This window comes from Leopardus geoffroyi, chromosome B3, assembly GCF_018350155.1.
Source record: "Leopardus geoffroyi isolate Oge1 chromosome B3, O.geoffroyi_Oge1_pat1.0, whole genome shotgun sequence".
Lineage (NCBI taxonomy): Eukaryota > Metazoa > Chordata > Mammalia > Carnivora > Felidae > Leopardus > Leopardus geoffroyi.
In genome coordinates, this window is record NC_059337.1 from 54,143,869 (window position 1) to 54,169,120 (window position 25,252).

At 38.0% G+C, this 25,252-nt stretch overlaps 1 protein-coding gene across 7 annotated transcripts in view; it reads left to right on the forward strand.

Moving 5' to 3' along the window:
* The window catches only part of ATP8B4 (ATPase phospholipid transporting 8B4 (putative)), a 264,094-nt gene that overhangs the window by 58,075 nt on the left and 180,767 nt on the right, over positions 1-25,252 (forward strand). For all 7 annotated transcript variants that reach the window (XM_045449777.1, XM_045449779.1, XM_045449780.1 and 4 more), the window contains exons 4-5: positions 20,651-20,764; positions 23,955-24,053. In XM_045449777.1, the coding sequence (XP_045305733.1) occupies positions 20,651-20,764; positions 23,955-24,053 (213 nt within the window). The remainder of the gene's footprint in view (positions 1-20,650; positions 20,765-23,954; positions 24,054-25,252) is intronic.

Sequence of the window (25,252 nt, forward strand, 5' to 3'; positions counted from 1 at the left end):
CCCATGAGAACAAACTTGATAATAGGTAATAAGGAAAAGGTAATGCTAAATCCTAATTGTGTGATATGGCTTGTGAGTTTTTGAGGAAGTCTTGTCAGAGGAAATGGGAAGTGATATGAGCCTTGTTTGTCTGTTGTTTTACCACCTACATTAAGAAGGGGGGGAAATGGGCAAAGTCCTGTAGTTAGACCCAATTGGGCATGAGGGGTGTGTCATAGGAAATTATCATTCAGGTAGGTGAGATAAGATTGTTTAAGAAAACTTGAATATGAGGTAACAGGCTCCCAGGAGCTAAGGAGTCACAAAGTGAAAAGGGATTTTCTTTGCCTTCCAGATAAAATAGAGTAGGTATCCAAATGGAGATGCCCAGGTGATACAGAATGTAACTGGGTGAGCTTATAACTGTAGAGTAGGGATATTAGTTGGAAGAAGATGCTTCGAGCTAGGAGAAAAAATAGAACTTGTTGAGGAGTGATGGCTGACTTGTGGGGTGTGGAGGGAGAAACCCACATTTAGTTAGAAAAGGGAAAGGAGGGAGCCCAAGAAGGAGTAGGAGCAGCAAAGATTGAGGAGAACAAAGAGAGGACAGTGAGATGAAAGCCAGGGGAAAGGAGCCTCTCAGGAAAGGGGGGAGTGGGGTTGCGTAATCATTCTAATGCTAGGTGCTCATCAGGTTAAGAGCTAATGAAAAACATCTTTATTTTATTTTTAAAAAGATCTTTAATTTGAGTGTAGTTGCCACACAATGTTAAATTAGTTTCAGGCATACAACATAGTGATTTGACAGATCTATATGCTATACTATGTTGACCACAACATATCTGTTCACCATACAGTGTTCATCACAATACTACTGACTATATTCCCTGTGCTGTACCTTTTATTCCTGTGACTTAATCATTCCATAACTGGAAGCCTGTACTTCACTCCCCTTCATCCATTTTGCCCATCTTCCCCCTACCTTCCCTGCAACCATCACTTTGTTCTCCATAGGTCTAATTCTGCTTTGGGTTTGTTCATTTATTTCATTTGTTTTGTTTTTTAGATTATGTATATGAGTGAGATCATATGGTATTTGTCTTTCTCCGTTGAACTTACTTAGCATGATACCTTCTAGGTCCCTCCATGTTGTAAATGGCAAGATCCTTTTTATGCCTGTGTGATATTCAATTGTATATATATCACATCTTCCTTATCTGTGTGTCCATAAACAGGCTGCTTCCATACCTTAGCTATTGTAAATAATGCTGCAGTAAACATAGGGGCACATACAGATTTTTGGATTTGTATTTTCATATTCTTTGGGTAAATACCTAGTAGTGAAATTATTGGGTCATATGGCATTTCTGTTTTTAATTTTTTGAGGAACCACCATATGGTAAGAAAAACATCTTTAAATCAGAAGGGAGCAATTGGAGGACCTGAAGAAAATACCTTTATTATTATTTTTTTAAAGATAGTATTTGAGAGTCAGAGGCAGGAAAAAAATGCAAAAGTAGGGAGCATGGTATAGCCCACCATTAAGAACTTGCAACAAAAAGGAAGGAAATCGTATATAAGCTTTCAGGCTTAGTGAAATTAAGTACATTTTTGAATCAATCTCACATATTTTGGCTATCCAAATGCATGGGAAGGTAAAACTCTAAATATTTTTTTAGGGAGAGGGGAGACTCTTAAAATATAAATATGTTGAGACACATCTGAGTCCTGCTTTAATCTTCAGCCTGATGAGAAATTTGGGTTTCTCTTTCTTTTCTTCATGAGCAGCATAGCAGCAGCACCGGTATGTTGTAGATCGTCACCAATAGGCCTGATTATCAGAGCAATTTATGCACCAACCGAAGAGTACAGATGATGACAAGCAGTGTGACAAGTTGGAATTAGTTGTGGAAAGTGCCAGTAACTTGCATGTGTTATGGATTTCTGGTTGTTGGTTGTTGTGTTTTGTATTAGGGCATTCCCATAGCAACAGTGGATTTTTAACAAACATTGCAAATGTCTTCTATTTTGTGTGCTGTTAATACATGTAAATTATTCTATGTTCTATATGACAGAAGTGTTTCCTTTATAAATAATTTACGTGGAGGAAAAAAGGTAATGTTTGGGCTTTACTTCATTTTCTTTCTGGATTTAAGAGTTTAAAAGTAGAAACATTTTATCTCTTTCACATCTGATTTATTTAAATAGTCTTATTCTTTGGCTAAGCATTTGTCTGATTCCTTGTTTCTTTTATTTGGTTGGTCTGTTTTAATCTTTTGTTTTAGACTCTGAATTCATACTTCTAAATGTTCTAAAATGGCGCATTAAGGTAGTTAAAGAATCCAGTTAAACTCTACAACTCTGAAGTGTTTGTTACGTACCTGTTGCATGTTTGAGATAATTTTAGTGTCTTCATAAACTTGTTCCGTTTCATCTGTGTGTGAAGTAAACTTCAAGGAAAGCCACACAGATTTTATTTAAATTTTAATTTCTTCATTGCAGTGACATGAAATTGAAAAGGTTCCAAGCAATGTGTAATTGCAGTTAGAAGAATTAAAATAAGCTAATTTTGGTGTTAGAATCTTAGAGCTCCATTATTGCCTGGCTATTGCCAGGCAAAGAAATGAAAAGATGGAGCAGGAAGAGAAGTAACTTCCTGTGTGGAGTGAGCAACACAAATGCAGTTTCCTTTGTTGGCAAATGGTTTATGAAAGTAATCCATAAATCAATCATGTGGATAAAATTTGGCAAGAGTAGTAACAGTTGAGAAGTTAACGGAAAAACCACCAACGCTAACGGTTTCAAAGTGATTTTTATCTTGTTTTGTAGTTTTCTTTACTGGACCAAATAGTTTGGTTCTGTGAATCATACTATGAAAAGATGGCAATTACCATATTTTACATTTTATAGTCGGAAAATTAATCATTTGTGTTAATGTTTCAAATTCATGTCCACAATTATGAAACCAGTGGTCAGATTACTATTGTATTTTGAATCTGGCTTTTTCTGCAGTTTCTTACAAAGGTAAGCTATTTAAGCATGAATGTCAGACTTGAAAATATATTAAATATGATGCTAGGAGTTGGTTAGGAGCTATATATGTATGTGTGTAAATGTATGTGTGTTGCATGAATGTGTGCATGTAAGTAAGGTTTTAGTTGTAACTATGTGTGTGCATCTTTGTAAGAATGTTCTGGCTTGACTAGAGAAAGCCTGTTCTTTAAGGAATTGAGCAGAGGACAGCAATCAGATTCCTATATACAGATCAGTAGTATAAACCTCTGGCTGTTGGTATACCTGTCTTGACTTCTCTAGAAGCCCTAAGTGTTCTGGGTTTCATTCATGCTCCTGGGTTGTCCAGCTTGCTGTGAAACAAGGTCATGTCATTATGGCTGTGGCTATCCAGGTGCATTTTGGATAGGTTGAGGGTGGTGACATCCAGGGAAGAAAAGTTGTTTTATACAAATGATAAAACATGACTCACTTTTCAGGTACTGTAAGGAAGTTAGCTTAAGTGCATTAGAGAGTCTCAATTGTGGAGTTATCCTTTAAAGTTTTCCCATTCACTTCTCTTTCTAGAATTCTCACTGACTGCATATCTAGTCTTTATATCACTCTACAAGAGGGGAACTCACCACCTCTCTTCAGTGGGGAAGGGTGTGGAGTGTGGGGGGCCCACCTGGCTTAATTTTTCTTTAATTATTCTGATAATGCTCCAAAACTAGGGAGAATAGATAATTTCTGTTCCAAACTAGGGCACTTGTGAGAATGAAAGGGGATCCTATTAGTTATTTTGCCAAGACAGTGGGCATAAACTGGGACTGTCACTCTATCTATAACACATTTTCAACCTTTGTATTTAATGACTGAATTTGGAACTTCTCTGGTGCTCTGTTTTTGGATAGTTTTGATCATTAAACAGTTTTTCCTTCACTTGAGCCAAATTGATTTTCTCTTGCTTTATTATCTATTGGTTTATCTTCTGAGGCCAAAACAGAGCCAACATGTCTTCTGGTTCACATGACAAACCTGATAATGTTTTTAAAATTCTAAACCTGGGTTCATTGAGTAGACTTATCTCCAGGACAGTCATCTGCAGTTTCCTCTTTTTTTTTCTCCCAAAGATCTTCAGCTTTTCTATAATCCCTTAAAGTGGGTTGTTCCAAAGTCAAACACCATATTCTAGAAGTTATTTGAGTAGCTCGAAGTAGGAGAAGAATTATTAATGCAATCTAAGATTGCACTGGCTTTTTGGTGATGATTAACTTATCTTAATCTCATACTGATCTCATTTTCATCATTAATTACAAAGACTGTCACATTTCTCTCTTTATCTTGCTTGTCATAGAATTTGGCAAACAACAGATAGGATTTCCTCTGTCATAAACTATTCCTTTCATTATTGTGTCATATGAAGACTTAGGAGCATGTCTTCTACATCTTCACTGATGTCTAATTGAATGGGCCAATTGAATCAGGAGCTCTGGAAGTAGAGTCCAAGCATTAGTATATTTTTTTAAGCTTTCCAGGTAATTCTAATGAGCCAACAGGATTGAGAATCACTGTTATAAGTAAGTAATAAAAATATTGAGTATAACACATTTGAGACAGAACCATGTACCTTATCACTGGACACTTCCCTGTAGTTGCCATTGGACCATTAAACATTATGAATTGCTGACTTAACGAGTTTCCAGTTTCTATAATTAACTGTCCTTACCACCAACCTAATTTCTAGGCAGATTATTGCTTTCTATCTTAATAAGCAGAAAACTTTTTTTTTTTTTTTTAAAGCTGTTACAGTGCTGGCTTAAATGGCTTCTATATGGAAGCAGAAGGATGGAATAAATAATTGAACTTTAAAGATTCCTTTCCAAGTCGTGTTTCTATGATTCTTGCAAACCACTTAGTTCCATGTTGTGATATTTTAAATACTCTTGTAGACCAAATGCCACAAAAACGCCATTGTTCTGGGCAAGACATTTTTGAGGTTAGAAGCACAAATGGGATGAACTTCATAATGTTTTGCAGAGACAGCATTGTTCAGACAATTCTAGGCGAGAAAATAAGCTCAAGAAATATTGGATTTTTTTTCCTTCTCCTTTGCTCTCTGATATGGGAAAGTTAATAAACTGTTTGAAGATGTTGTGCTAAAAATGTGAAAAGTCTCTATGCTAGTGCCTATCTTATTTTGCAAAAGTAGTTCTCTAGGTTTTGTACTGGAAATTACTGTATCATTTTGTGTTTTTTCCAGTTGGGCTTATCAGCCTTGTGTTGAGTAATTAGTAGGTGTTTGTCACTTTGTTAAGTACTTTAGAGACTTAAAAAAGTATAAAATAAGTCTTAGTCCTTTAAGAGTTTGCTATCCCCTTGGGATTTTATATACGCGAATGAAATAACAGTATAAGGCATTGTAATACTAAGTATGAAAATATGTGGTGTTAGACTTACAATTAGCATTTTTACTATATCTGGGTAAGGAAGACAATTTTCTAAGAGATGAATATTTTCTTGAAGTTCATATTGTTAATAATGTCTTTTTAAAAAAATTACAAAAGAATGGTAAAGTACAGTGTTGCATTTATATAAAAAAAAGGTCTGACCTGATTTGGAAACCTACTAATTTGCATTGTACTTCAGACCCTGTCTAGATTTGGGGAACCATTTGGCCACTCAAAAAGTCAAGTGTCAGTCACCTTTAAGCCCATCTCAGCCTAAACTGACTGAAGAAAATGATCAACTCATTCAAAAGTACTCCTGGGGTATATTGAAATTAAATTTTTTTGAGTATGAAAGGTAGTTGATTTTTTGTTTAATTCAAATGTGAATTATATATTTAATATATAATAAATGAAATATTGATTTTAAGTGTACTTAAGATACTTCAAGTATATATACAGGTCATATATATACATATATGACGTGTATATATGTCTATATATGACGTATATATATATATATATCATAATTAACTGTCCTTACTATATATATACATATATGATTACTTAAAATCAATACTTCGGGGCGCCTGGGTGGCGCAGTCGGTTAAGCGTCCGACTTCAGCCAGGTCACGATCTCGCGGTCCGTGAGTTCGAGCCCCGCGTCGGGCTCTGGGCTGATGGCTCAGAGCCTGGAGCCTGTTTCCGATTCTGTGTCTCCCTCTCTCTCTGCCCCTCCCCCGTTCATGCTCTGTCTCTCTCTGTCCCAAAAATAAATAAACGTTGAAAAAAAAAAATCAAAAAAAAATCAATACTTCAAATATTTTAACATAGGGAGTAATTCTGAATTTGTTTTATGAACAAATAATTACAGATAATTTCCTGAAGCCATAAAGGCCTATATGCTATTGTCTGTGCAAATGATCAGTATTTTGCACTTCAGCATTAAAAAAAAAAAAAAAAGGGTTTCTTGCACCTGCATTTCTTCTCCTCACTCTGCCATGCTCCCCCTTGCTTTCATATACCTATGGAATTTCTTCCACGGTCCCATGTTTTCCAACTTAATGCTTGGTCTGATCTTTTATTTGCAAGAGCTTAAATTGAAAGTGTGTCCTGAGAAACTTAACAGAAGATCATGGGGGAGGGGAAGGAAAAAAAAAAAAGAGAGGGAGGGAGCCAAACCATAAGAGATTCTTAAAAACTGAGAATAAACTGAGGGTTGATGGTTGATGCGGGGGGGGGGGGGGGGGGAAGTGGGAGGGTAGGGATGGGAGGGTGCGTAATGGGTATTGCGTAATGAGTATTGAGCACCTGTTGGGATGAGCACTGGGTGTTGTATGGAAACCAATTTGACAATAAATTTCATATTAAAAGAAAAAAAGGAAAGTGTGAAAAATCTCCATTTTTTTCCCCGATGATTTTTTTTTCATTCAATGTATTTTTCTTGAAGGATTGAAGGAGAAGTCCAGAAGAATATTTTCAGCTCAGTCAAAAGGACGCTTTGTCTTTATAGTCTAAGTCCTGGTGTAAGGCATTTATCTGTGATGATGCAGCTGCATGGTCTGCTGGTGAAATCAAGTATCTCTGAAGGTTCATAATCTATAGTGCACAAATGGGACTGTTTTGGATTTGTACTAATGTAAATTATTTACATAGCCTTTTGAAAAAAGTGCATGCAACCTATCTTATATCTCAGAAATTTGTCTTTATCAGTATTCTGAGAGGTTATTTAATACTTTGCTTCTTGAAGTGTGTTCCACAGACCTCAGACCAGGAGCTTATTAGATATGCAGAACTTCCCCGCCCCCCAACAAACTATTGAGTCAGAATCTGTATTTTAACCAAATTCCCAAAGGATTCATATACACATTTGGGTTTCAGAAGGACTGGACCAATCCTCTATTTTTATCTTAGGAGTGCCCTGAAGATTTTGAAAAAAGCAAACAGGTGAGGAGGGAAAAGACATTTAATTATCAAGCATAATGCTAATGCTTTAAATGTGTTTTCTTAATCTTCATAACTCTGCGTGGTAGGTATTATTACCCATATTTTATAGATGGGGACACTGAAGATTGGAGGGACTAGGAAATAATGTTCCAAGGTTACTTAGTTGGTAAAACGTTTCAGTTCACAGAATCCAAGCCCTCACTTTTTCCTAATAGTCAATTATTTCTTAAGACAGTTGGCATTCACCAAGTACTTATTAACTGGATTAATATTCTTTATGGCAAATATGACTTAGATTTTTTGGGAAAGTGTTTTCAAGAAGCTCTTGAGGCTTTCCTGAAATAAGACTTACAAGGAGAGTCATCTTAATCGATAAATTTTAAGTTGGAGGTTTGATTTATTTTCTTCCATATGTAACTCCTTTCTTTAAGGCACGCCTGCCTCCTTAACTGTATCCCTTCCCTTTTCCGTTCCCTCCTCCCTTCCTTGTTCTCTGCCTCCTCTTTCTCCTTTGCAATAGCTCCTGTCAAAATAGCTGCCTCTGTCATGAGTAAGAAGGCACACACTGAAAAGTATTTGATATCATGATTTTGCTGCAGAAACCTGGCATTTTTCAATAGCATTTTCAGGGAAACAGTGGGGCTTGTTCATAAATGCAAAACCCAGTTTGAATTCACGGTGTGGATAGTGTACAATGTTGGTGATACAGGCTGTGATAAGTCCCTTCCTCAAGATTATGCTCATGGTAAGTGAAGTGCTTTCAGGAGCAGCTATTTATGGATGGACTATCCCATTCCTTCTACTTTCCAGCTTCCCTCCCCATATCTGACTTCCCATCTCTACCTAGTTGCCTGGCACTTTGCTATTTCCAAGATATTTCCTATCAGTAAGGAGATCTTCTTCACATTGAAGAATTAGAAATTAATGTGTCTTACCTTGGGTATCAAGTCAAAATGGAAGGCAACAGCCAGAGAACATGTTTGACACAAAGATTTGGCCTATAATACATGGTCATATAATAGGTGTGTACAGTTTTTTGGTAGAGGGGTTCTCTGAATCATTGCTATAGTTGGCCCCTTATTTGTTCATTTATTTATATATTTATTTAACAACCATAGTTATTAAAAATTAAAAGTATTATTTGTTTCTATAATTTATTTTTTACAATTCACATCCAAGTTAGTTAGCATTTGGTGCAACAATAATCTCAGGAGTAGATTGCTTAAGCCCCTTACCCATTTAGCCCATCCCCCCTCCCACAACTCCTCCAGCAACCCTCTGTTTGTTCTCCATATTTAAGAGTCTCTTATGTTTTGTCTCCCTCCCTGTTCTTATATTATTTTTGCTTCCCTTCCCTTATGTTCATCTGTTTTGTATTTTAAAGTCCTCATATGAGTGAAGTCATATGATATTTGTCTTTCTCTGACTACTAATTTTGCTTAGCCTAATACCCTCTAGTTCTACCCACATAGTTGCAATGGCAACATTTCATTCTTTTTTTTTTTTTTTCCAACGTTTATTTATTTTTTTGGGGACAGAGAGAGACAGAGCATGAACGGGGGAGGGGCAGAGAGAGAGGGAGACACAGAATCAGAAACAGGCTCCAGGCTCTGAGCCATCAGCCCAGAGCCTGACGCGGGGCTCGAACTCACGGACCGCGAGATCGTGACCTGGCTGAAGTCGGATGCTTAACCGACTGCGCCACCCAGGCGCCCCAGCATTTCATTCTTTTTGATTTCCGAGTAATACTCCATTGTGTGTATGTGTGTGTGGGGTGTACACACACACCACATCTTCTTTATCCATTCATCCATTGATAGGACACTCGGGTTCTTTCCATACTTTTGCTATTGTTGGTAGTGCTGCTATAAACATTGGGGTGCATGTGTCCCTTCAAAACAGCATACCTGTATCCCTTGGATAAATACCTAGTAGTACAATTGCTGGGTCATAGAGTAGTTCTATTTTTAATTTTTAGAGGAACCTCCATACTGTTCTCAAGAGTTGCTGTGCCAGTTTGCTTTCCCACCAGCAGTGCAAAAGAGATCCTCTTTCTCTGCATCCTTGCCAGCATCTGTTGTTGCCTGAGTTGTTAATGTTAGCCATTCTGACAGGTGTGAGGTGGTATCTCATTGTGGTTTTGATTTGTATTTCCCTGATGATGAGTGATGTTGAGCGTTTTTTCATGTGTCGGTTGGCCATCGGATGTCTTCCTTGGAGAAGTGTCTATTCATGTCTTTTGCCCATTTCTTCACTGGATGATTTGTTTTTTTGGGTATTGAGTTTGATAAGTTCTTTATGGATTTTGGATACTACCCCTTTATGTAATATGTCATTTGCAAATATCTTCTCCCATCCCGTCGGTTCCCTTTTAGTTTTGCTGATTGTTTCCTGCATTGTGCCGAAGCTTTATATTTTGATGAGGTCCCAATAGTTCATTTTTAAAAATTAAAAGTATTATTAAAAACTAAATTATAAAGGGCAACGATTACTGAGGAACTGCTGTGTGCCTGGCATGGGGGTGAGAACCATAGAAGTCAACAAGACTCAGTAGTATTTTTCCTCAAGGAGCTCACAGTCCAGTTGGGGCTCTTCTTCAGGTCTGGGATCAGTTAATTTCCTAGGAGCCCAGGGAGGGGGTGCTGTGGGCCATGACTGGCTTGGCCTAAGCAGGTGTTTTTAGCCTTCCTGAGTGTCAATTTCCTTACTGAGGATATAGGCAAAATCCCCCTGGAAAGGACTATTGTGGGAAGAGAATGTCTAAAATGGTTTGACATCCTTTGTTGTTATAAATAAGATAATAACCATTTGAGAAAACCAGTTTCTCATAAAATCCTCAGGCCACATGTCAGGCCCCTCGGTTTCCCCTCCTCCACACTCTTCAAATCCTTTGTCTTATTTATATCACCACAGGTGACCCTGAGTGGAGGGACACAGAGCACAGGCTTCTCTTCCCATGAAATACCTCCTGATACTATTCTGCAAAATGCAACAATCTCTCTGGCTTTTTTCTCCCCCAAACTGATATACTTACATAGGAGTCAGGATGAACTTTGTTTTTGAACCCTTACCCCAGATGGAGTGAATCAGGAGGAGGAATGTATCAGAGGAATGCACTGGGGAAAAGGAATGAGAAGGAAGTAGAATGAGATGGTGGAGAAGGTGTAGGTGATGCAACCAGGAGCTCCTCATTCACTCACTCACTCACTCGTTCACTCACTCACTCACTCACTCACTCATTCACTCATTCATTCCTTTATTCAGGAAACAGGGGAGAGGATCTGGTCTGCTTTGGCCACTCACTGTTATTCCTAGCTGGCCTCACTAGGATGGGGTGGATCATTAACTATTAAATAAACAAATCCCCACTATAACTCACCCTGGATCCTAATACTTAGAATTGTTCTTGTGAGAAGCAGCTCAGCAACTTAGACCATCTGTCTTAGTGAGTTTTGATTGGAGACTCACATTTGAAGCCACTGTGTATTTTCTCTGCCCACATCATGGTAGCTCTTGCTCTGCTAGGCACTCACATGAGCTTCTTATTGAATCTCTGTGTCAGATCCTGCAGAAGACAACTGCCTATGTTTATGTATGTCTCTAGGGAGCCCTGTTTCCAGTTCCCTGAAGCAAATTTAGTCTTTGTTTAACTCAGACCATTCTAAGTGAAACTTCCAAATTTGGTGAAAATTCACTAAACTCTTTGTAGATGATGTCATCACAAAAAATAAAAGATCAACACTTCAATTTATTTATAAATTACTATTGTTGTTACTGTGTTTTAATGACAGAAGATGCTTTTGAAGCCTCTTTCTTTTTCCCATTCCATGTAGAGAATTTTCTTTTTCTGTGTCCCAACCAGTTCTTGATCCTTCCCTTTCAAAACCTCTACTCTCAATTAAAAACTACTCAACAAACAAAAATCACAAAGGCAGGTGATGTGGTTTTTCTAAACTTAGATTTATTGCCCAGCACCCTGAAGAGGGTGGGAATTCAGAGATGCACTTACTTACTCATTTGATCCCCAGGGGTTCAGGAGAAGATTGCATGGTGTTATTTGTGTAGCAACCTATTGTAAGAGGTAGAGTCCTAGAAAGGATTAGACTACTTGTAGTGTGTTATTAAAACCCCTCAGCCCTTTGGGAAATTCATTATGGGTGTCTCCTCATTAACTGGACTTTTCCATTGTGCTTTTGTTATTATCATAAATGCTGAGGTCTTGCCTGAAATTTGGCCTAGTTCCCAGACGGCATAGCAGTGTGAACATGGTCTAATTTTTAGTCCTCATAAACAAAGCAGCTCATATACACTACGTTGTCCAAAGACACTCTGGTGGTTCAGGAAATGGACCTGAGCAAGCCAGCTTCATTTCAGCGCAAATAAATGCCCACTCTGGTCCTCCAAGGCCTCTACAGCCCTAGAATGAGATGGGCCAATAGGTCAAAGCTGAGGACCTACTCCCTGTAGATGTTAGATCTATATGGAGGAGGCACAGAAGAGCTTTGGTAAGCAGAAACAGGCAAACAAATCATTAGGGATGCCCAGTGAACGTCCCACTGAAATACAACTTTTGATTTCTTTCCTCTTGTTTATGGCTTCCTTTTGTTTTATATCTTAGCTCTCTGGAGAAGGCATATACTAGGTCTCTCTCTGTCTCTATATAATTCTAATAGTATTTTTGCTTTTTTTCAGATGTCACAAAAGAAAAGTTTTATTTGGACCTAGTTAAAAGCCTTTATATGTTCTATGCATCTAAACACCCTGGAGGAAAAAAAAATTAGTGTGATTAAATTAATCTCAGAGGGAAATTTAATTTGTTCCCCTGGTAATGGTCCAAAATTAGTTCTTTGTAGACAAATTACTATTCATAGGCCATTTACTAGTTCTACAACAGTCTTGCAGAAGCTGGAACACTACATTAAATTCTGAGGGTAGAAAAGAAAACAAGGTTTATGATACTGCCAGGCAGATTTGCTCTGGGGGGAGACTGAGGCCTGAAAGCTTGCCTAGCCACTGTCTATGTTTGTGAAGTCTAGAGGGGAAATGGAGCTCCCTAGACAAGCCTGATGATGCTGTCCCTGAGTTGAAGGGACTGAGAGTGACTGCTCTAGGTGGTTGAGTTCATGTGCACCTTCCACTGTCTCAGTTTTGAGAGGTTCTTTGCTTTACCAAAGAATATTATAGGAAGGTTAGTGGATTTATTAATCAAGAGGGAGTCCAGATATTGCTTGTTTCTGACTAATTTCCCAGGAAAAACATACCATTTGGGAGAACACATGACTCTACCAAAGAGCTTTTATGGGCAGCCCTTGTAATTGCTCTAGGCCTCAGTTTCTTCTTCTGTAAAATGGTGCTGAAGTCGCAACAGCTCATTAAATTTTTTGGAGATTATCTGAGATGATGTATGTACAGTGCTTGGCACAGTGCTTAGCCTGTGTAGGGAGACACTACATGTTAGCTGGTGTCATTGCATGAAACGGAGACATCATTACACACAAAGTCATACTTTCTTCATTTTGCATCCACTTCTTGGTGACACATGGGCCACACTCATTTTCCCTGATTATAACAGTGTTTAGTCTAACAGTTTTCAAACTTTTTGAGCATGTTCCCTACTTATAAAAATAAGACTGTCCTGTGCCTATTGATAGATGAATGGATAAAGATGATGAAATACTAGTCAGCCTTCAAAAAGAATGAGGTCTTGCCATTTGCAACAACATGGATGGACCTAGAAGGTATTATTATATTAAGTCAGATAAGTCAGAGGAAGACAAATAAAACTTAGATGTGGAAGGTAAAAAACAAAACAAATGAACAAACAAAAACCAGCACCAGACTTCTAAATACAGAGAACAAGCTGGTGGTTGCCAGATGGGAGGGTAATGGTAGGATGGTGGAAATAGGCAAAGAGGATTAAGAAGTACAAACTTTAAGTTATAAAATAAGTAAGTTGCAGAGATACAGCATTTGGGAATATAGGTAATAATACTGTAATAATGTATGATTACACTTACTCATGGCGAACATTGAGTAATGTATGGGATTGTCAAATCACTATGTTGTACACCTGAGACTAATTTAACATTGTGTGTCAACTATACTTTATTAAAAAAAAGTAGATCCAAATATGTTGCCCAGATCAAATACCTAGCTAGAAAAAAAGAAAACCTTCCCAATATACGTATATTTACCTTGTGTTTGTATGTATATATCCATATATACTTACATTACATATATATATATATATATATATATATATACACAGACATATATATACACATTACATTATATATATATATAAATGTAAGTATGTATGCTTGTGTATATAAAGAGTTAAGACGATCTGTACATTAAACATTAATAACCGCAACTTTAAATTTCTTTGTTAAAACATACACAGAAGTTACTATTTTTTTTAATAGCCTGAAGGACTGTTGGGTGTCCCTTGGAGGACAGATGCCACAGTGGTCTCATCAGACAGGATAATCCTGAAGTTGCCTTAACCTGAAATGTCAAATGTGCAGGCTTCCTAAGGGAGTCTTGGTAGGCAAGGTGTTCCTGTATTGTTACTCACTTGATAGCATTGATCATTTTCTTTAACCGTGTCATCAGTGTACAAGTTTGTCTGTGTATTCCTGCCTCTCTTCCCATGACTAGAATGCAAACTTCCTCCGGGAAGGTTGGGACTTTGTCTATTCATATCTGCAGTCCTGGCTCAATGACAGTGCCTGTCACATGAAAGGCCCTTGGTCGTATGAATGAAGGAATGCTGGGGACAATGTGCCCTCCCCACCAATGCCTTATTCCTATTGGGGATCCCAGGCTCAGAGGAACATTATGAAGATGGTGGTGGTGGTGATGACAGTGCGGTTTATTGATGGCTGTCTGTAAGGCCTCTTCTGTGGCTTGAGCCGCAGTCAGCAGTGTTCACAGAGGAGCACTATCATCTTGCCCTGCCTCCCAAACTTGAGGGCTATACACTCCTCGATGGGCACCGTTTGACTAACACTGAGGAGTTGTGGTTCTGCCTGGGGTCGGTGAGGCGCCACACACCCCATCTCCAGGCTTATGTGCCCCATGTGTGAGTTCTTTTGGGACCTTTGCATAACCAAGGGTGTGTCACGTATTTCCTGAGTGGTGCAAATGTGTTTAGGCCACTTCCTTTTTTATGCAAGTGTCCTGTGTACGCCATCACATTTTGGGTTTTATTTTATGGTTTAGAGATAATTTCTCTTTAAGAGTCAGGACTGTTTCTCCTTCTGAAGTGAATATTGTACCATCTTTCTCTGCCTCCTCTTATGGCAAGAATGTTAGGCTCTTTCCCCCCCTCAAGCTCCCTGACTGTTACTTTTTACAGCTGTCACGACATAACAATGTTTCATCAAATGTGGGAAGATCTGAGAGGGCTGAAACTGTGGTGCTCGTTGCGAAAGCTCCTGGGGTTTGGCCTGTGGGATCACAGACGCAGGCAACGTCCTGGGACAACCACCAGATGCATTTTGGCTTGGCCTTCTGTGACTCATTCCTTAAGGCAAATATAGAGATGAAAGTACACTATTATATAAAAATGTAAACTGATCTTGTATATATTATTAATGTTCTTAACTGGTATTTGGTTGATTGGGCGTAAAAGAGAAATTAAGTCAAAGTGACTTAGGTAATAAAATAAGTGAATAGATAAAAAACTGAGAAGTCCTGAAATAGGGCAAGCTAGCCTCAGGAGAGGCTTGGTCTAGTTTCTTTCTCTGCATTTCTTGGCCCTGAATCTTCAGTGTAGATTTTATTTCTGGCAGCCTCCCCACTCAGGGTCCCAAGATGCTGTCAGTGATTCTTAGGGCTCTTTGCTTCCAGGTTGGAATTCAGTAGGAAAGAGAAAGCCAACAATTCTAGCAAATTCCCAGAATTGACATGGTTCACGTGCTAATCCCTGAACTCAAGATTGTAATTAGGAAGATGGGCCATGTATTTGGTTTAAGCTATTCTGGGTTATCGATGAGAATTGAATCTATCCTGACCACAAGACTAAGAAATTTGCAGCACTGTTAGCTCAGGGGAAGGGAAAAATAGTCAAATGTCTGTTACACCTAGCATTAAAATAAGACTGGATTTGTAGCACTAAGTTTGTTTTTTGATATTTGATTTTTATGACTGATGTGTCCCACATTCCCCAAATATTAGGCTTAGTTTCCATTTTTGGTTGTGGTGTCCATAAGTGTTTCTGGCTTTCTGCCTTTTGGGCATATGGTGACTTGTTCTGATCAATGAGTTTGAGCCTTTGGGATGAAGCATACATTTATAGGTAAGAAACCCTTCAGAGCATTCTCTTTTCCTCTGGAACTGTAATTGCAAGTGTCTGAGATGGTGGCTGGTCCATTGTGAGTAACTATGATGAAACGGTCTCCCTGCTGGCTCATGTTGAATAATTAGCACGAGCAAGAAATAAACCTTTATTATTTTAAGCCATGAAGACTCTGGAGTTGTTTGTTACTATGGCATTGACTTTCCTAAAACCATTTGGATTATTTGGGGACCTTTCACAGAAATCTTATATTTGTATAATTCTTTCAAAGTAAAACTCAAAAATGCTTTCACATCTATGATCTCATTTAATCTCCACAATAGTCCTACAAATATGTAGGTGAGAAATCTTATTAGCTTCATATTTCCAGTGGAAGAATTTAAGTAAACTCCCCAAATGCTCTGTTTACTAATTTAGCAGTGTTTGTTATTTTCTATTTGCTTTGTTTTCTTAAGCAATATGATTACACAATAAAATCTCATTATAAAAAATAATGCCTCTCATTTTGCTAATATTGAGTTTGATGTTCCACCTCTGAAGAATTTATCATTTTTACTTTACTTTTTCCTGTACCAAATAGTTAATGTGAAAATGTAAAGGACTTTGGCTAGTGCTGCTTCTGTCAGAAAGCTAAACAAAAAGAGTGGTTATTTATACTATTTACTTGCATTGAACTTTGTCAGGGACCAAGAGGATCACTCTTGAGGGGGTCTGAAAGAGAACACGGGAAACTGTAATCATACATCAGGCAATAGATAACCAGAGCTCCTACAGCAGGGGTTGACTCAAGAGGAAAAGGTACATATACAGTGTTATTTTCCTTGGTAAGAAAGTGGCAGCAGACCAGAAATTCAGAGTGGAGGCGAGAGCAGGGGATGATTGATCTGAAAGCAGAAGAGAGATCTGCTTTGCCCTGAATTGGGGAAGTACACTGCTGAGGAGTGGGCTCTAGAAGCAGAGTACCTGGGTTCAAATCCTGGTTCCATCACTTGTCTGTTATATAACCTTGCTTATACATATTACTTAATCTCTCCAAGCCTGGGATTCCTCTTCTATAGAGTAAGGATAATAGTGCCTATTGCATAAAGGTTTTGTGAAGATAAAATAAGCTGTAAAATTTAAAGTTTTTAGAATAGTATACATAGGAAGAGCTTGATAAATACCAGCTGCTCTTTTATATTATTATTATTATTATTATTATTATTATTATTATTATTCATTGTCAACCTTTTTTGTCACCCTCTGTTTTAAGCCACCCATCATCTCTCACCTGGACTAATTAAAAAACCTTCTCATGGTCTTCTCTCATCTATTCTTGTGTCATTTCCAACTTGTGCTCCAGTCTAGCTACTGTGATCTTTTAAAATTAGAAGTTTCAGGTTACTCCTTTGTTTAAAGCCATTCAGTAGTTCCCTCTTCACTTAAAATTTTAGTCTTTATGATAAACACCAAACTTTTAGTATGTATTTCATGGAACTTCTCTCTCTAGCCTCAGTTTGTGCTGACCTCTTTAAATTTTTTTTTTCCAACGTTTTTATTTATTTTTGGGACAGAGAGAGACAGAGCATGAACGGGGGAGGGGCAGAGAGAGAGGGAGACACAGAATCAGAAACAGGCTCCAGGCTCTGAGCCATCAGCCCAGAGCCTGACGCGGGGCTCGAACTCACGGACCGCGAGATCGTGACCTGGCTGAAGTCGGACGTTTAACCGACTGCACCACCCAGGCGCCCCATGTGCTGACCTCTTTAGTACAGCCTCATAGCCCCCTTTTTAGACCCCCAAGTGAGCCATCTTTTGCCTACTTCAGGGCCCTTGTGTTAATATATTTTAGAGGAGCGATGTTTTTTCCCCCCCTCATCCTGATGTTGTCTTCCTGGTGGAGGGATCTCTACTGTGGCAACACTTTTCTCTCCACCCCTTTACTCACTCTATGGTGGAGTTACTTATTCAATGTGGCAATCTTGCAGGGTTCTCTGGGCCTTCCCAGCTCAGCTCTGTCCTCTTCCTCTTGGAAGCAAGCTTCCTATAGAGAACTGATGTTCTCTGATATTCCTCTAGGAGTAGAACCTTTCCCACTACATGGGAGGCCTCCTGTGGTCCAGGATTGCCTATGACATCTTGGGGTCAGTTAACTAGCCCACCTGGTTAACAAACTAAACCCATGACTTCAATCCTGGTTTCAACCAGCACTAAAGATTCTATATGGATTCTCCAGATGTATTCCCTTTTTTCTTGTTTTCCTCTTCTTCCTCCTTGCTTCTGTATTGGGATGTTTCTAGTGGTCCATGTTGGAAAAGTCGTGCTAAGAGGATAGAGGTAAAGATCTTCTGTGCTATATAATGGCATGAATTGTAGTAAAATTTGACTGTAAGCCAATAGGTTGATCAGTGAAGTGACTGAATATTTAAGGTCTTATCAATACCTACATCCTTGGACAAGCAGTAGAAATAGAACCACTTTTTTTTTCCCTTTTGATTGAAAAAGAAAGGTAAATGTGTCCAGAGATCTTCCAGGAGGGGGAGCACTCGTTCTTTGTTCCCAATCGTAGCTCTGAGGGTTTGCATCATCTGTGACTAAGTCACAACAGAGCCAGAAGAACAACACAATCATTGCTATATGTCAAGTTAAACAAATAGAAGAAAATCGTCACAGTCCCCATTTGGCATTATCACTTTATCCCACACAATTGTCTTTTTACCTATGTGGAATTCAGTTTTGTAGAATATTTTCTTTATAATTCCTGTCATGGTTTTGAGCTTCCCAGCAGATGTTCCATCTGTCCTTTTACAAGATACAGACTTAACCTCATTTTAGTTTCAACTTAGAAGAAAATATAAAACAGTTAAGTATATGTGATTTTTTTTTTGTTAACTGCTTTTTCTCCTTAGCTTTCCTCCTCCCTATTCTTTTCTCCAAGTCCCTTCCTCAGAAACCTGTTACATGATTAGCAGCTCTCACAGCCTTTCTTCCAGCCCACACCTTGAGTTGATAGCTCACTGCAAAATAGTCATCATCAGCTTACAGAAGAGTTTGCAGGACATGACTGTGCATCAGACCAACTAAGCTGGGAATTCTCCGCTTGGCACCTCTCTTACTCTCCCACAGCTTCTTGCACAGAGCTAGACACACTGATTCCTGGTAAATTTGAAAAATGGCTATTTAACAGGGGACCATATTTTCTTTAAACAGGTAGCAGTGATTACTAGGAGCCAGTGTAGTTTGACTTAAAACCAGTCACACAGGCTGAGTTTTAAAATACAAGCGGATGAAAAAGCTTATTTTTTTTAATTAAAAATGTTTTTCTGTGTCTGTGGGTTTTTTTTGTTTTTTTGGGGGGAGTCTTTAGTCTTGTCCTTTATAATGTGTTAGTCTAGGGGTATCTGGGTGGCTCAGTCAGTTGAGCCTCTGACTTTGGATCAGGTCATGATCTCATGGTTCATGGGTTCGAGCCCCGTGTTGGACTCTGTGCTGACAGGTCAGAGCCTGGAGCCTGCTTCCGATTCTGTGTTTCCTCCTCTCTTTGCCCCTTCCATGCTCATTTTCTGTCTGTGTCTCTTAATAATAAATAAATGTTAAAAAAATTATAGTGTATTAGTCCATACAGCTTTGGAAGAATAGCTAAAAATTGAAATTGTTTTAATTCTTTTTAATGTTTATTTATTTTTGAGAGAGAGATGGAGACAGACTGTAAAGTGGGGGAGGAGCAGAGAGAGAGAGAGAGAGGGAGACACAGAATCCAAAGCAGGCCTTAGTCTCTAAGCTGTCAGCACAGAGCCCGATGTGGGGTTTGAACTCACGAAGAGCAAGATCATGACCTGAGCAAAGTTGGCTGCTTAACTGACTGAGCCACCCAGGTGCCCCTGAAATTTTTTGATGACACAAAGCTAGGAGGAATATTTAATAGTTTGATAGTATATTTAAAATTATTTTTTTCATTAGATTAGTATAATAGGAATATATCAAAGATGTCAATATTTGAGAAAATCAATGGTAAATGTTTAGGAAGGGAGTATCTGATTTCATAGTGATTTATGAAGAAATGATCTACATATTTTAGCTCATCAAAACTCAATGAATAAACAGTGAGCTACAACTGCCAAAATGCTGATGAAATTTTAAGGCATGTTAATACGATATTCCAGAACACAGAACATCAAAGTTTCTACTGTACTTGGATTGGTTGTGTTTGGTTTTGGGCGACATGTTTTAAGAGAGATGCAGAGAGGCTGGGATAGATCTAGAAGAAACTGATCAGGAAGAGATGCCGATAAAATAAGTCATGGAATGGCTGAGGGGTTTGAGAATGTCTGGATCAGAGTAAAGATGATTTGGGGGAATCCTAGGAGTGGTCTTCAAATATTTGAAGGTTTCCAACATTTAAAGGGCTTAGACTTTGTCTGGGGGACCTGGGGGATGGAATTTGGCACCTGGTAAAAAGTTACGGAGAGGCAGATTTGGGTTTCTCATAATAAAGACCTTTCTATCAATTCCAGTTCTGAAATAGACTGCTTTGTGAGGTGGTCAGTTTTCCATCACAGAAGACTTTTAAAGACCTGACTAGGATTCCCCTTGTCAGAATTATGTAAAGAATGGGAAGGTGGACCAGATGATCTCTCAAGTTTATTCAGACTTCACGGCTCTAAGTACAAGCTCAGTGTTGCATACAGTAGGTGCTCAAGCAATATTTGCCAAATGAATGAATACATAAGAGTAAAAAATTTCAAAGGCAGACTCGTACTTGATACATTTTTAAGTCATGGTTTATTTTATGGCATTGGACAGTAATTTCAACTATATCAGGAGAGTGTCATTTTCGGAAAAATGAACACCTTGGGCCACATAGAACTTAAAATTTTCTCGGTGATTAGTTTATGTGTCTCATTCTGGGATAATTCATGTTCATCCTTGTAAGTTTTAGAGCTATTTCTGATAAATGAGCAATGCCTTGCCCCTATCTAACATGATGCTATTTTTTTTTTTTCAGGATAATTGTATCCACACATCCAAGTACAACATTCTTACCTTTTTGCCAATTAATTTATTTGAACAGTTCCAAAGAGTGGCAAATGCCTATTTCCTTTTCCTTCTGATTTTACAGGTAATGTTTAGGTTGTATTTCTTAATCATCAGTTTGTTAGAAGTATTCATATAATTTGAAAAAGTTAATTCACTTAGCTAAATGTTCATGATTAGGTAAAACCCTTCTTATCAGATTTTGAATGTTATTATTGCTGTTTCTCTTTACAAGTGTGGGAGGGTCAGGAATGGGTAAAAACTAGTACATTCATCATGTTAAACACTGAGGTCATTTTAGAATGCAGCCTTGCACTTTATTTGAACCACACCAGAGCCTAATAATTACTGTTCATAGCCTTCCTCCTTTCTTTATCTCCCTCTTGTGTTGACAGTATGGGTGTTATCAGAGTTGAGGCAGCCTAGCTGAGTAGTAGTCAGTGGAAGCTAACTGGGACAATTTCATTTGCATCTAAGAACAATAACCTATTTGTGTGTGTGTGTGTGTGTGTGTGTAAAATATGTTATATCTTGTCTCACTGTAGAGTGACTATTTTTTGCAATTTTGAGAGGTTAATTGGTAGTTAATAAACTTTCTTTTTCCTCTCAGCTGACTAAAACTTGGGCTTAAAGAAAATTTTAGCTTTTACTGATATTTTAGCAAAGAAAAGAAGGCATAAATCAAACAATACACATACATATAAACAGTTCATGATAGCCAGTTATTTACCTAGTATTTATTTTAGAGTAATTTAATCAGACCAAAGTGGTACATTCAGAATGTGCTGGGCTCTGTGTTAATTTTAGGAGGTAAAAAGATGGGTTAGGTGTGTGCAGTCAAGATTAATAACTTTGAGTACTATTTTTACTTAATCGAATAACTATATTAAGGACCTTTGGCTGTAAGTGGCAGAAACCTAAATTCGTTTAAGCAAAATAGGAATATATTTAGGAATATTTCTCATTTTGTGTACGACTGGATACATGGGCAGACTATTTCAATAGGATGTGACTGTTCTTAAAAAAATTTTTTTTTAATGTTTATTTAATTTTGAGAGAGAGAGATTGAAAGAGCCCGAGCACACAAGTTGGGGAGTAGAGAGAGAGGGAGACACAAAATCCAAAGCAGGTTCCAGGTTCTGGGCTGTCAGCACAGAACCCAATGCAGGCTCCAACTCACAAACTGAGAGATCATGACCTGAGCCTGAGGTCAGCTGCTTAACTGACTGAGCCACCCAGGTGCCCCAAGATGTGACTTTTCTTTCCTCCATGTTGGCTTTACTTTCAGGCAGGCCCTCTCTACCAGGTGGTCTCTGAAAGCTTTAGACTTTTATTCTCCCGGCTCCAACTCCAACGTGAAAGAGAGATAGGGAGACGGAGAGAGAAAGAGAATGAATCATTTTTTTTGGTTGTTTCAGCAAATCTTGGGATTAGCTCTCACTGGACTATGCTGAGTTACATCGCTAGCCATAAATAAATCATGGTGGCTTAAGAATTTGTAGCAATGGTTGACTTGCTCTAGATCACATGCCAAAATGTGGAGCCAGAATGGAATGAGTCTGCCAACATTGTATGGACTGAAAGTGGAAGAGGGGGAGTGAGATAGTTCCCTAAGGTGTACTTGAGAAGAACTGAATGCTGAATAGGTACAACAAAACAAAACAACAACAACAACTCCAGAGTGAATGTATACCTTACAGTTTACTGAAAAGACTTTGGAATCCAAGATTTATTTTGTTGCCCCCTATGAATTTGCTTTTGGTTTCTTTATATAACTCTTTACATCATTCCAGACTTTTGAGCTCATTGCTCTAATGGCTTTCTTATGTATAGTCAAAGGCTCTTGCTCACAGAATTTTATGTCTGGAAGGAGCCTTTGGGATGATTTAGTCCAGCCTTCTTTTTTTTTTTTTTGATCAAGAAATGAGACCCAGAAAGGTTAAGTGATATGTAAAGCTTTTACAATGAGTCAGTGATAGAATTAGGACTACAATCTAGCTTTTCTGCCACTCAGGCTGATGTTTTTATTGGTATCACAGAGGCTTTTGAGTTTTTTTTTTTCCTTTTTAAAAAATTTTATGTGGAAGCTATTGTATAAAATTGATTTAATTTAGAGCTGTTTTTGTTAGGGCCTGATCTCCATACACTGACCATATCCACTCTTTTCCTATCTTATGACTCTTAAGCACTTCCATACTGAACCCCATTTGAAAACTCTCTTTCTAAGAGAGTCATGTGAACTGTCACTATGTCACTATGTCTCTGTCATGTGGGTGGCTTTGGAAGTATAGGTACAAGGCTTTGGAGGCCAATAGATGAAAGTTCAAATTTTAGCAGTGTATGTTCCTGACCCAGTTGGGTGACCTCTCAGATACTTATTTATAAGATGGGAAAATGATACTTAGGACTGCTGCATTTCCTGACTCTAGGGAATTATTCACAATGTATTCTATGTTGTACCCTGGAGGTGCTATTTACATGGAATACAAATTCTGTGGGTATCTGCAAAACAACTTTCGTACATAATCTAATTCAATGAACTTTTCTGAATGTCAAATGACATAATTTATGAAAAGTACTTGCTTGGTGCAGGGTAGATGGCTCAAAGAATCTCTTTTGGAATTGGTGAGAAGTTAGTAAAAACTTGTTAAAAGTTGAGATGAGAAGCTGAGAATAGAGAAGTGACATTTGTCATACTGGGGAAAGATCATTATCTGAAGGATTTCAAGAAGCTTACTTCTCAACTTGCTATAAAAATTTTATTTTTTGTCAAGTAGTCTGAAAATTCATTCAGTGATACTTCCGTGTGTCTTATAAGTTAATGAAAGTACTTAAATTATTGTAAGTTATTCTACATTTGTACAAATAACTGAGTACAATCTTACTACTTTCTGTGTGTCAGATATAATGACAAAATTTGGAAGATGTATTTTCTTTTTTTTTTTTTTTTTTTTAAAGAGAAGTCTCATTAACATGCATGGAGTCATGGTAACTTTCTTTTTTTTTTTTTTTTTTTTTTTTTTTTTCGTTTATTTATTTTTGGGACAGAGAGAGACAGATCATGAACGGGGGAGGGGCAGAGAGAGAGGGAGACACAGAATCGGAAACAGGCTCCAGGCTCTGAGCCATCAGCCCAGAGCCCGACGCGGGGCTCGAACTCACGGACCGCGAGATCGTGACCTGGCTGAAGTCGGACGCTTAACCGACTGCGCCACCCAGGCGCCCCTGTATTTTCTAACTTAAAAGCCCTAAACTATTTGAAATGTTTGTTTCAGCTGATTCCAGAAATCTCTTCCTTGACCTGGTTTACCACCATGGTGCCTTTGGTCCTGGTGATAAGTATGACAGCTGTCAAAGATGCCACAGATGACTATGTGAGTATTTACTTTTGAGCATTCTTGAGTTCTCAATTTCAATTGTGACCTCTCAGAAATAAAAAATAGAGATCTATTTGAAATTTTTGAATGGAGCTCTTCTGCTTAATATTACATAAAACTCTTTTGCTATTTGTTCAGTGACTAATACAGATGTCATAGAACCAGAGCCTGTTTAAGTTAAAAGCAAGAGGACTTGAAAAATTAGACTTACTCCCTCATTTTACAGATGAGGAAACCAAGGTTTCTAAAGAACCAGTGATATGTTAATGATCAGACAGGCAATTAATGGTAAGATCAGAATTAGAACACAAACCTCCTTCTACCCAGTGAAGTATTATTTATCTTATATGTCTTTCTCTAAGTTTTGAGAATTGGTAGATATTTGGTGCTCTCACATCCTCTGCTCATTATACCAGGAGTTGCAAAGTCAAATCACTTCAAAAGTCAGGCAACTAATGTAAATAGTGAAATATAAAGCAGTAGAGACTTTTGAAGTCTGCATAAGCCAAGGGAGGTCATTCAAATTCAAAGATTTAAAAACAGTCTCAAGGAAGCCAAATGTTCTAAATTTAGAGAAGTTATATTCTCACCCTCGGTGATTGTATGTGTGCTAGCCTTAATAACTGTCTATATGCCAATGACTTACATATTTTTATTCCTAGTCTAGGCCTCTCCTGTGAACTCATACCCATATTTCCTGTTGTCTATTTTTAACTTATATATGTCTTTAAAGTGAGTGTCTTGTAGATAGCATATAGTTAGGTAATGATTTTTTATGCAATCTGAAAATCTCTTAATTGGAATGTTTAACCCATTTATATTTAATGTGATTAGACTTAAATCTATTATCTTGCTACTGTTTTCTGTATGCCTCATTGATTCTTTGTTCCATTTTTCCTCTTTTAGATTATTTTTGTGATTTTTTCTTATCTTTATTATTAGCTTTATAGGCTTATATGGTGGTTGTTCTAGGGTTTAACTTATAGTCTACCTGGGGCAGTGTGGCTTTTGAACCCTTATTCATACCACTCTGTGCTAAGGGGTGTGTCTTTGTATACCATGTATCTGTACGATATATAAGATATGACTCTCTCTCTTTTTTTTTTAAGAATTATTTATTTGTTTTTGAGAGAGAGAGAGAAAGGGCATGAGCAGGGGAGGGGCAGAGAGAGGGAGAGAGAGAGAATCCCAAGCAG